This window comes from Festucalex cinctus, chromosome 17, assembly GCF_051991245.1.
Source record: "Festucalex cinctus isolate MCC-2025b chromosome 17, RoL_Fcin_1.0, whole genome shotgun sequence".
NCBI lineage: Eukaryota > Metazoa > Chordata > Actinopteri > Syngnathiformes > Syngnathidae > Festucalex > Festucalex cinctus.
In genome coordinates this window covers 4,400,242-4,413,714 of record NC_135427.1, presented here as the reverse complement: position 1 = coordinate 4,413,714, position 13,473 = coordinate 4,400,242, and the positions used below count along the sequence as shown (strand labels likewise).

Below are 13,473 nucleotides of genomic sequence, written 5' to 3'. Positions count from 1 at the left end.
ATGTATCTAATGAGGCGGCAGCTAAAGTGCTGAAATAGAGGATATTATTAGGAAAGAAGCTAGCATGTCTATGATGGGAATAAAGCGAGAACAAAAGACTCTGGCGCGGGAGTGTCGCTTCAAAGCAATTTCTGACAAACAACTTTTTTTTGCCTTTCTCTGCTTCCTCGACCCCGCGAGCACCGTAAAGACCATTGCATGCTCACACAATCAATTCCCAAATCAGGAGAAAGAAAGAGGACGAGTGTTTGTTCGTGTGCAGAGGGCTTTTATGCAGGCTGCCTTTTGTGTGTTTTGTGTATTGTTTTTCCCTGTTTGCAGAAATAACACCGATGGCAGTGGGAAAAAAAAAAAAAACAGTACTTTGTATGAACAAAATGGTAGGCTTCTTGTTGTGTGTGCCACAAGCATCGATTTTAAAGGACCCAAGTACCATATTTTTCTGTCTAAAAATAACAATTGGTAAATGGTATTTATTTGCACTGTAACCGTAAACTGTTTTGAACAGAACATTGCCAAACTTCCAGTGTGTAATTCAAAGTAAGATCTCTATTGAATTTTCCAAACCATGTGAGATAGAAGGATGTATCTGTACAAGTTTTTAGTCTTTACCTTTCAGGTATAAGAACTTTTTAGCCGAAAGTTTCTTGGCACAATCATTAGCATCCACTTGGGCAACACATGCAATTAAGGTATGAAAAAAAAAAAAGAAAAAAAGAGAAAACACCCTGCCAGCGCTACAAAGCCAAAGAACAACATTCAAAGATACAAAACGAGGGATGGAGCTGAAGGGAAAAGTGTCCCCTTGAACGCAATTAATCAATTAGCCAGCGTGTGAATCAATAGCTGCTGCCTGGCGGCTTGGCGGGCTGACAGCACTCAGGTGTAATTAAAATTGTAAGTATTGACGGGAGAAAAGATGGATGGAGCACTTCCTGCCCGCTCCGCTCAGGCCTGAGAGAGTGATTATCTTTTGTGTGCGTGACTGCCAACATCTGGTGGGTACACCGTCGCGCTGTTGTTGTTGTTGTTGCCTCCGAGCTAGCCGTTAGCGTGCTAAAGCTGAGGTCGCGTAAAGTCACACGTCTAATCAGCCGCCTCTCACGCCGACACCTTCCATTATCGCGGGGTCACTCCCATTAAGTTACGACGGCTAAAAGCACTAAGTGGCCACGCGTGATGCTAATTTGATGAATCGAAAGAAATTAGCACGGGATATTACCAAGCATAATACACCCTGGTTCCGGCTTCCTACTATTCCCTTTCGTGCAGCCGTCATTAAGCCATTCAAGCAGAGGATTTAGTGGACAACATTCAGTTTTGGTATGTTTCACACAGCCAACTACACAAAGGAATTGGACAAAAAACAACTTGACTGTTTGGTCCCAACTTTCTGCTCTTCACTTTTCTGCACATGAAACTGGTAAATTTGCGAGTCGCATTTGCCACCACCCCAATTTTATGTCAACACCTTTCTAGCAACATGGAGTGTGCAGGGTTCAATCAATGGATCCCAAAAAATATATCTTTGTTCATCTATTTGCGCCAGTATTTCCATTAGTCGGCGGACGGTACCAATTAGCCTGTGTATTCACCTGCTACTTTTCATACAACAGGAAAATAGCTTAGTGTTGTGCTCCGATTTCACGTTAAGTACATTTCTGAGAGTAAATTTAGATTACATTATTATTATTTAATTATATATACTTTTTGTCCCATTTTTAGTTTGGTGGAGTGATATTCCGTGTTGGTCCCTTTCACACCGAACAGCCAAATGAGGGGAAAAAAAGCCGGCTTTGAAAATGAATACACTGCAGTCCCCAGTTCCTGCTTTTCCCTTTCACGCAGTCACCGTTCCACTTGTGAAGCCAGAAAATTCTCAGGTTGCCTTTGCTAAGACCTCAATTCTGTGTTGGACCCTTTCACACTGTCCAGAGGTGTGGGAAAAATGTCGCCTTTGAAAATGAATACGCTCCAGGGCCTACTTTCAGCTATTCCACTTCACACAATCGCAGTTCTGCCTCTTAAGCTGGGAAAATGGTGTCCTGTTGTCACCTTGGGTAAGTTGATATAAAAGATAAATAATTACATTTTCGAGCACCGTAAAATTCAAGCACTTTTCAAGAGCTCCCAGCACATAGTTCACACCTCTGACGAGGTTCAAACTGAAGCACTGTCACAGTTGTCAAAGATGAATATATAAAGGGTTCAAAACGACTTTTTTTTTTTTTTTCATCTAGAAATTAAAATGAAAACACTGAAGTTTCAAAATGTGTTACTTGCATTTTCTGTCCTTGTCTCTCCGGCTGGATGAATATATAAAGTTTGCATTTGAACCACTTCTAAGCACTTAATTCGCACCTTTAAAATGACTAATTTGTGTCAAAGCACAAATATTGTTTTACAGCCAAGGTGTCAGAACACTGACAAAAAACAATAATGATGGTCGTGGTCGCACAAACCTTTTAACAGAGGTTAAATAGTGTTACAGTGCTGCATGTTTTGCAATCATCAAAAGGGACTCTTAAGTTCTAAGAATCTCGAAAAATGTTAGCTTATTGGTTCCAGACAAAAAAAAAAAAAAAAAAAAAAAAAATTCAGAGCGGTATCTTTCATTTCCATGAGGTGTGCCGTCATTGCACATCCCCAGTTCAGAACAACCTGGAAGCCATAAAAAGCAGTCTTAACAGTTATCATTAGGACTGCGAAAAGCGGGAAAACAGTTTCTCGTCAAATCAAAGCACCGTACAAATCAAAGAGAAGGCAATTTGGATTGTCCTCTGTCCTTTTGCAACATGACGACAGCTGTTTCCTGTGGTCAGATTGCAGCGTAATTGCAACACGCTAGCATATGGCTACGTCTGATTAATCCAACCATCATAAGGGAAAGTGCCGTTATTCCCCATGTGGTGTGTGTAAACAAGCAGCAGATCCGAGTGGTGCGCTGCTATGTGATCAGTAGTCTTTGATGTGCGTTTCAGGCAAATGACATGTATCGTCATAATTAGGGAAGGTCATGAGTGATATCTCTGTCGTCTATGTAACTAGCATGACATCATCATAGTGCGCCAAAATGCAACTCAGCTCCTAACATCTCTGCCTAAGCCACACCCCTTAAAGACACATTCAACACACAACACTATAAAACTAGTTTATTTTACTTTTATGTTTTATTGTGTATATACAGTGATTTTTTCCTAATATAAAAAAAAAAGTTTTTTTTTTGTTTTTGTTTTAAATTTTTGGTTTTGGGGGTGCTGGAACGGATTAATGACATTTCACAAATTTTTAGTGGTGAAAATTGATTTGGCAAGAATAAATTGTGACTCACCACAGCAAAATGACTCACAGTGACCCATATTTCAGAAATGGGGTTTTGGCAAAAATAAAAAATGATCTCAGCTGCTATGTTACTCATTACATCATTATTACTCATTACATTATTACCACAGATAAGAATAGATATGCTACGTTCCCTACGACAACAAGCGAGGAGGGTCGAAGTCACAAATCCGCGAAGCTCACTCCGCTCAATAAAACATGGCTCCCAAATGATAACACGGACAGTATGAAATTAATACAATAAATTATCATTAATCCAAAAATTTTCCACTTGATTAAGAAAACATCCATCCCCAATGGAAAAATGGCATCACACCATCCATGAGACATCTTTGATAAGATTCTCCTTTCCAGGAATTTTGCGGCGAGTGAATCTTTATCTCAATGCTTTCGACACGCTGACATTTTATCCCAGGATGCCGTCGTAAAACACCTCCTGGGGGGGGGAAAGTGCAATTACAAGGTTCAGGAGGTGACCTCCCAAGATTCCCGAAACGTATTTACATTATAGACAGGCGCAGATCTGCATGAACGAGCGGGCCCCCTGAGGCTCCAGTCACTTTATGGTTCATTTAACCAGGGGTGAGGCCGTCTACCACCCTGCTGGTCGCAGCACGCATTAAAGACCAAGCCTGAAAGTTCAAGTCCGGCATTATTTTCAGAGATTATTATTTTTTTTTTTCCTTGAAGGGTGCGTGATTAAGTCCTCTGCTGAAGGCTTCCAGATGCAAATGCGGATGCTGGAGAGTGTCGAGTCACAAAACAGAAGAGCTACAGTACAAAAGGTGGTAATAAGAATTACGATTTTTAACGTAAAATGGTTCAGCTAAGTAAATGATCTAAACAAAAACAGCCTTGTGATGACACATTTTGGTAGCTATAGCGCAAACAAACGGTATTTTGCCTTGACTTGAGATATTAATCTTGGTTAGATTTGAGAAACAACTTAAAGCAAAGTGATAGTCTGCAAAATATTCATTCAAGTCTGCCAACAATGCATTGGAGCGCTAGCAGACTATGAAAAGAAAAAAAAAAGCACTAGCAGCTTCAAAAGCAGAGTGCAATACACGTAAAAGATATTAGCATTCTACTTTCAGCATATCAAACAGTAAAAAATAAAAAATAATGAAAGAAAGAAAGCCCAGCAGCCATAAATACACAAGGCTTTACTACAAAAGGAGCTTTCCACCTCCGCCACCTCTGGAATATATTGCATGAAACACGAGCCACAATTGCACATTTGTCACATACTTCACAGGTCACAGCAAGTAAATAAAAGCACAACTCGTGTTAAATATGACGAGCTCGCATGGCGTTAGTCAATTCGTTAAACAACCCGCTGGACACTGTAGACCTGGAAAACATTCTCAGGCTCCTTTAACATTAACAATCTGAAAGGACTGACTGCGTTGATTGTGAAATGTCCGTAACCATGCATGAACTGGACTTTCTTTTTTTTTTTTGTACTCAACATATTTCTATTGCACAAGGAGGAGGTTATGATGAAAAAGTGGCGAGAGAAGTGATTGCAGATGGTCGCAGACTGCGCTTGTACGTTTGTCGGTGAGTGAGCGGGCATGCCTCGTTGCTGTGTTTAGTTTAATTGTGCAAAGTGGCGGCTATCAAGAATAACTGGTTATCATAATTATTTGACTTACTGGTTAGTCATTTTGTTCACATTTCTATTGTACAAGGTGGTTTTAATCATAATTGCCAAAAAAAGTAATAGTGGTAATTTTGTGGCACATAAATCACACGTGCACATATTTTGATCTTTTTTTTTTCTCTCTATAGAATATTTCCACACTTTCTGTTTATTTCCACTGTGCAAGATGGTGATTTGCATTAATATGTGTTAGAAGAAGCAAAAACAGGTACATTTTCATCTCAGGCCTTAGAAACATTCCAAAATCATCTAAGTTCCTGCTTGATTAACAAAGTCGAAGTTTCCGCCTATATTAATCATATTTTCCCAACGCTACTACCCGAAAACTAGTTGTGCTGGGAAGCAATCATTTGAAGAAAAATTTGTGAAATTTTCAGCTCAGCTGACAAGAGAAAATTGCACATTTCTAAATCGTTCAATCCAATCGCTTGGTCATTTCCTGCGAGTTACGGAGGCGATGAGCGGGATGGAAACTTCTCTGCGTGGTGGCCCGACAAATGAGCAGCGGCTCGCCATGCAATGAGGAAATTAGGAAGACGCTGGGCGGGATCATTTAGGGGGAAATGACATTGATTATTCGGCGCCTTTGTCACTTCGGCGAACACTTTGATGAGCGCGACGTCGCCACCGGTGGCGCCACTTTTTGTCTGACCTTATCTGCACCTGCCGCATTCAGTTATGTGAGAGTTTTTGGGGAGCAATTTCTGGACTCGTTGACACTAAGTACTTCTAGTCGTTCTGTTTATTTCTGGGCAAGGTGGTAGTTATCATGAATAACTGACTAAATGAGCAGTCACATTACTCCAATTGGGAATATATCCAAAATTTTGTTGCTCTTTATTGGAAATATTCCATCCTTTTACAACCCTAGTAGGTAATGGCAGTTTTCCATTTCTGTGAAGAAGAAGCTGTGAAAAACACACCCCACTGGACGTATCTACCAAAGGTATGAGTGCAGCGTTAAAGCTAAGCCACAGGAATAGCAGTGGTGACTACAAATATTACTGTTCATGCCAATGGAGTTCTTGTAGTTAAAAACAAAAATGATACTATAATCTCATTGTTGCTCCTTCCAAAAACAACTTCTAGTCTTCCTCGCCTCTGGCTTGATTTCGATCATAGAAGTTTGTCACTCTCAGTTCTCCGTTGAGCATCCCTTCAAGCTCTTAAAGGATTTTTTTTTTCTTTTACAAGCAAAAGCAGCAGAGTACTATTGATTTTGAATCAGATCCAACGCACAAAAAAACAAAAAAAGAAAACAGCTGAGCTAGCAAAGGTTGAATGTCAAATTGGTACATGCGCTCTACCTGAGGGTACAAGCAAGTTTACGTGGTCTGTTGTCAAAATACCACCATATAGTACAACTTTTAGCACTTGTGTAATCACTCACTCATCAGTACCGGCCATCTTTAAAACATAGTGGTTGGAACTAGAGAATTTGAGACTCACTGGCCTTGTCCCTTTGTGTTGAAAATAATTGTCATCACGCTTGAAATTATATGAATGCGCAATGCAACGGCAATATGGAAACAGCAGCACCAAGTTCTGTCTGAAAGGCACATGCAGCAAGTTGGTTGAAAAGCAGTGTAAAATGGGCTATGGATTCCCAAACTGGGGCACTGTACATCTGAATTTTTCCATTTCATCGATAATTTACCTGAGCTATGTACAGAGTTCTGCCCCTAGCAGCGAAAATCCGCAAGTAATCCGATGTCACCCCAGAAAGGTTTCTAATTGTCTGCAGAGTCCACAGAATGGTGACTCTAGATAGATAGATAGATATAGATCGATCAATAGATAGATAGATAGATGTGAATAGGCAAGAAAAGCCTGGCGAGCCGCCATGATTATAAAGCACTGGGGGAAACCCAGACTGTGGATGGTCCTAGCATTTACCTTAGCAACTATTATTTATTTTTATTTAAAAACAAAACATCTTTCCTAATTGCACTGTGACTCACCCGTCAAGTGCCGTTTATCACACGTCGGCTCTCATTTGCGTCACGAACGTCTGACAAATGTTCACCGCGTCAACATTTGATGCCAATGAGGCGCAAAATCCATTTGTCACGATTCCAGTGTTACATTTTTACTCCGCAACTTTACAACTTTGCTGCTATCCAGAGAGGAAAAAAAACAACAACAAAAAAACAAGGTTTTTCCGCGAGCACCTATCTGCCGGACTGTAATGAACCTTGAGTGGGAGGTTTTGTTTTGCCCCCTCCCTGAGATGAGAGAGAAAACTCATTCCCAAGAGGAATCCACCACTGGACTCCCACCTGAAGCGTGAAAAGAGCTGGCGGCAAGGATTTTTTTTTCCCCCCCGCGCAGGACACAGGTGTTACGAGAAAGCAGACATCATCCTGCTGTCAATTACAAGGAGTGACAAATCGAAGAAATCACATCCGCCAGCGACGTCTGATCAGTCGCACGCCAGTCTCGAGATGCCTTTCTTTTTCAGCTTTCCGCTCGTCACTTTTATTATCGGATGAAAAGAAGACATTTGTATCATGCTAACAAATGATGACTTGAAGAGCTCAATGACGTTAATTTTAAAAGCTCATCCAGATGCATCCTAATTTGGATTTATTCCTCGTCCCCGGGTCACAGTTTCATTTGCATCACAAAAATGTATTTCTTCAAATACGATGAAATTATGACAGTTTTCTCCTCGTAGATATAAAAGATCAGAACATGTTAAAACCTCCCCGTTTTTGCAAACAATGTTAATGCAAAGTAAAAGGTTAATTAATTAATTCTCATAAGGGTTAAAAAATTGGGATTTCAAGATAGGGTTTCAAATTAGATTTTGAAATTAAGACTAAAATTGGATTAGTGTTTCAAGCCATTTACGTTTGGTCTTGAGTTTCAACTTTGGGTTTAGGTTTCAAGTAAGGGTTTTCAATTGGGCTTTCAAATTAAAGTTTCAGCTTTTCAAGCCAGGGTTAAGGTTTATAGTAAGGGCCTAAAAAAGTTTCGGTTTCACAACTAGTTTCAGCAACAATTGGGATCAGAAACTTTTGTTGAAAGTAAACAATCTAAAATCAAGTTTTGACCCTGTTTGAGGATTAAGACAAATTTTGAACTGCTTCAAACTAAAGACCTCCCTTCCATTTTAAAATTCTAAAATTGTCAAAAGATTTTTTCCAAACAACTCAGGTGTGTGAGCATGCAATGCAGAAGGAGTCAAGAAAACAGAAGAATGTCATTGCACCTGCATGTCCGAGATTGTGCATTTGGCCACTCGTGATAAGAACACATCCAATTTTCCAAAGCTTGCACGCACACAATTCCAATCCAATCTCCTCAGGCCGTCAAGAAACAGACATGACGCCCTTGACTTCTGTGACTGTGTGTCAATGTTAGAGCCTGGTACAGTCAGAATTCCAAACACACACCGACATGATGCCAAAAGCATCCTCGAGGATGATAATCTAAGGGCCTCGCTTCGAGTACTTTTCCCAAAGTGGCTTGGAGCCTGGCGGGTTTATCTATTAGCACTGATGCATAGGTATGCGTGCCAAAATAAAACTGACAGTGACCACCACACTAACAGTGACAAACTGTAGATAGCCAACTGAACCCGACTGCTTCAATTGTTGTTTCAGTCCAGGTCAGAGCAAAAACCCTGATTCAGAATTCAACTAGAATAGTGGACTAAGTAGCTCCCCCTAGATTTTCTAACAAGTCAGCCCCTGAAGCAAGTTTCTCATAGCAACATGAAATTCGGTATGCCTGTCCAGCATGAGTAGACTAACAACAACAACAAAATCTGAAGAACTCATGCCTAAAAAGATCTGCCATTTTACAATGGGTCAATTTGGCCATATCCAACAGAGGACTTGGTACCATCTTTGGAACAATTGTACTAGACAAGGCAGCACCGTGAGATGGTGGTTAGCATGTCTGCCTCGTCCCGGGTGCTGATTTCAACTCTCATCCTGGGTGGAGTTCGCAAATTCTCCCTGTGTTTGTTTGGGTTTTATCCATCCACATTGCAAAACATGCATCCTGGGTTCACTGCAGACTAAGAGCGCACTCACACTAGGGCCATTTCTTCCGTACTGTACTGAAGCCTGATTGCCTGCCCCCCCTGTCCCCCTCCGGCACTGATTAGTCTAACCCAGGGTTCTCCAAGTTCGGTCCTTGAGAACACACCTGATTCATGATTGGGATCGTTATCAGGCTTCTGCAATGCTTGCTGATTAGCTTATCATTAGATTCAGCTATGCTGAAGGACGGAGACATGGAAACCAGGCTGGATCGGGGCTCTCGAGGACCAAACTTGGAGACCCCTGGTCTAACCAAAACATGCCCAGTAGCCTCCGAAATATACGTCATCACGTTGATTCACGCAAGACCACAAGTCTACGTCCATCATAGGGGGACTGTTGTTTAGAAGGGCTCAGTTGCGCTATGGAGAACGAACTCGACAACACAGTTGCACTTCATCATCAGACCAACGTAAGCCCTTTGCTGCTACCATCTCTTTGCTAGGGACGCTCTGGTTGTTGTATGGTCAACAGTTATGGTCGCTCAGTGTTCTTTATAAACCTGGTGGGCTGCCAGGCTTTTCTTGCCCCCCTGGCCAGGCTAAGTGTCTCGTCCCGAATAGTACTGGATGTTGTCTATTGTAAGCCAACCGTCGACAAATGTGATTCGGCACATCCCGTACATAATCCTCCCCAAAAAGTCCACTTTTGAGATTATTTTTCACTTTCAAGGGTAGAATCATTAAGAATGCACTGCGCCCGCTAAGAGCGCTAAATATTTCTCCACAACTGCACCCACAGTCTGCTCCCTGTTAACCACCTATTCACTAAAGATATTGCTCTTATCATATACCACCGCAAAACCCGCCGGCGCAACGGGGCGCATTCTGGTCGAGAGCGCAGTTAATGATGAATTTCCCCATCTGCAGGTGTTTAGTGGATTAGATGCTCCCGGTTTGCTCCATTTTTACCAGTTAGCGGTGCGCAAAAGCTACGCAAAACTGTAGTGACGCACTCTCATTCCCCAGGCACTCCCTGAAACTGACAGCTTTTGTCAGATTTTTGTTAAAAACGAGCTGAATCATTCTTTTTTTTTTTATATATTTGCCATGTGATTGGCTGGAGACGAGCCCAGGGTGTGCCCCGCCTCCTGCAGGCAAGGCAGCCAACTGGGATATAGGCTGCAACAAAGACAAGAATTATAGAAAATTGAATGATGGATAGATGCTTAATGGCAAAAAGGTCATATCATGGCGGTAAAGTCAAAGAGCTTGAACAAATGTCAGGTGCAAATGTATTTAAATCTTTTGTTTTAGGGGGGAAAAAAAAAAAAATCAACTTTGGACCAGGCCATCCATCTCCACTCGGCAAGACTTGATGGCCCTCGAAGGCCATTCTTCCGTCGTTAAAAAGCCGTTTGCTGGGCTGGTCGTTAAAAAAAACGAGGCGAGCGTTCTCTCCCACGTAGGGTCACTTTCAACTACCAGGCATATCCGCGCCAAAATAAAACATCTCCAGGGTGCTTGGTTAGGAGAGCAAGAGAGCGGGAAGGTAAGGAATCAGGCAATGTCAGGACTCTTAATCCTGAGCACACGCGATTACCCGGCTCCTGTAAATGTCAGCAACTCGGATGCGCCCTCATGAATGATGGATATCCGCCTTGTTTGTTTTTGCCATCATCCCAACACGCTGTTATTGAATGAGCACCACTGAGGGTTTAGAGTCTATTTAGAGAGGTAATATTCCCCCAGTATGTGGCCTTGAATCCCAAATGGAACGGCCAAGGTTGAGTTCAGCCCCTTTTCTGACATTGCAGACACTCCTGGTCTGAAGAACAAGAAATTAGACCCAGGCATCTGGCAAGGAACTGTTTTACGTGTTGCCTTCTCAGATCCACCTGATGGAAATGATGTCATCACATGCCAATTTGTTAGAGGTGCATTTATGAGTTCTTTTGTTACAGGATTTGTTCAGTACTTGGTTTTAGCGTGGACTCTGACCACCACCTTCCTAGGTTCCACAACTTAGGATCAGCATGAAACTGAACACTGCCATTATGCACCAATCAGTTGTAACCAAAACTCTAATACTATAAAACCCTAACTCATAACGCCAACCCTAACCCAAAGTGTTGAAAAATAGATTTCTCGCAATACTAACAGACGTGGCTCACCGCCAAAATGTCATGAAATTTCCCTTGGGGGAAATCAATTTAACAGTTTTAGGTATTCCTGCAAAGTGAAAATAAAACATCTGATTGGGCATAAACAGCAGAGCAAAGATACGATCTGAGATGCTTTCACATTTTCAAAGGTCAGCCTGTGTGAAATGCACTTGCAAATCAGGTGATGGATGCCAGACGGCAGAGGTACAGTAGGGGTACATCATGTGCGTCCTTGCGGAGGCGCAATCTAAATGGAGCATGTAGATTTTACATGCACTTACACTAGATTCATAATTAGGCACCGGGGTAAAATGTTTGGACCTGGCAGGACCGCAAAGGAATGCTCCAAAGCTATAAATGCTTCATCAGTTTACTTTTTGCCCTCCTGCTGCTTACCTTGACCAAGCACAGTGTGGGTGACAAAGGGGAGAATTAAAATCCACGTGGCGCGCCACATCGATGAGCTCCAGGGGCCAGCCGACATGGTCCCAAAAGACAGCCGCGCAGAGTACAACAAGTGCCGAGTGAGCGTGCGCGGAGTCCCCGCCGGATGCTGATGGTGCTGGATGTCCTGGAAACCGAGCTGTTGATGAGCGCTCGCTGGTAGCGGTCCAACAGTGTCCGGGAGCTTGGTTATTTCAGCGTGTGCAGTTCCCCAAAAATGTTTCAAATTAATCAGACGATTCCAGCTTGAGCCCGCGTGAGGTCCATTTCCACCGGGGAACACCGTGTGCGTCGCTCCCAACTTGTACCATCGTCCGTGGGGTCACCACCGGGAGCGGCAGCCCGCAGACAGAGCCTCGGGACCCGGCTGGAGAGCCGCGCGCATCCCCGGACAAAACTTCCAAGCTCTCCCACGGCGCGCTGTCACGCTCGGCAAAAGCACTTGGACGCAAGCGGAGAGTAAGTTCGGAGGGAGAAGAGGAGGGAGAAGAGGAGGACACGGTCAAAAGGGTCCTCTCGGAGCGTGCCAGGGGAGGAGGAGAAGGAGGAAGAGCCCGGCTGGCTGTGTGGCTGCGTGCGTGTGCGTCGGCGGAGTACGAGCCAGGCTTCTTTATGAGCACACAGATGGAGAGTGCTGCAACGCGGGGCATGCTGACACTTAGAGGCCGAGAGTGGAAACACATTCTACACAATCCGGCATCTTTTCAGGGGAGATATTATGGAAAAGGGACTTTTAAAAGATTGTTCTCTGGAGTGTCTGAACCATTTATCAAGTGTGAAATGAAATGAAAATGACATCTTTAGCATCTCTCTACAAATGTGTCGGTGAGAGCCTTTCTGCACATCCATCCTGCTGCTATGAAACAGTGGGTATAGGATAATTAACATACCACCCCCACCAAATTTTTCTACCAATAACTTGGAAGCGAGGCGACGAATTTCGAACTATAGTTTCAGTGGTATGAGGTCATCATAACGTAACAATTTCATTCATTTGGGAAAGCCGGATTTAGATGTTTTCTTTTGTAAGGTAAGAGCTTCTGTCTTGTCAACCTACCCACCTCATAGCCCTGCCACATGAAGATGGCGATTTCTGTGCATGCAATAAAAAGCCAGTACTTGCCAGAAATCCCTGCAGCTCCAACTGTGTTGCTCATTTCATCAGTTTTGGAGCGATGTCTAGTTCTCAAAGTAATGTCACTGCTGTGCCATATTTTTTGCCACTTTACGACAGTTATGTTACTGTGCATTCAATCAGAGAGACAGGGTAGCCAGAGCCTCACCTGGATCTTAACGGGAAACATTAAATAAATAAATAATAAATAAAACTGTCTACAACGTTACTTCTCTTGTTTGTGTTTTTAATCCAATATTGTCCATTATCAAAATTGCTGATTTTGCGTGATTTCCTGCTCAAATACACGGGCAGGACTTATCACTCCTAAAGCATGTTCTTTTCGCCACTATTTTCTGCTTCTTCACTTCGTACTACCAGTTCCAAGTAGCTGTCAACAAATGGACATTTGTAATAACAAGGTGGCTCATGTTTTGTATAGATTTGACAGTAGCTGTTTTTATACACCACATACCATACAGAATGTAAAGTGACAAGCAGTTAAGCAGATGGAGGGTCAACATTGAAGCATTAACCTCCGAGGCTACTTGACGCGAGCGTGTTGCCTTTGCCAGGAGCTTTTGGGAATGACACACTCCTGAACGCTCGGCGCATGTGTGTAGCCTGTATTATTAAACACCTCTGGTTGCATTCGCACTTCTCTGCTAATTGGGGCCCGTGACGTCCAACTTGACGTGTGAATAGTGGTGGTCGTTCTTAAGGGCTCTCATCTATTCTCAATTGCCATACC

The 13,473-nt window shown here is 42.7% G+C and overlaps 1 protein-coding gene across 5 annotated transcripts in view; it reads right to left on the bottom strand.

The window, feature by feature from the left end:
- sdk2b (sidekick cell adhesion molecule 2b) overlaps positions 1 to 12,177 on the bottom strand; it is a 200,477-nt gene extending 188,300 nt beyond the window's left edge. For all 5 annotated transcript variants that reach the window (XM_077502505.1, XM_077502507.1, XM_077502506.1 and 2 more), the window contains exon 1: positions 11,561 to 12,177. In XM_077502505.1, coding sequence (XP_077358631.1) covers positions 11,561 to 11,648 — 88 coding nt within the window. In that variant the 5' untranslated portion in view covers positions 11,649 to 12,177. The remainder of the gene's footprint in view (positions 1 to 11,560) is intronic.
- Between the last annotated feature and the right edge of the window lie 1,296 nt (positions 12,178 to 13,473).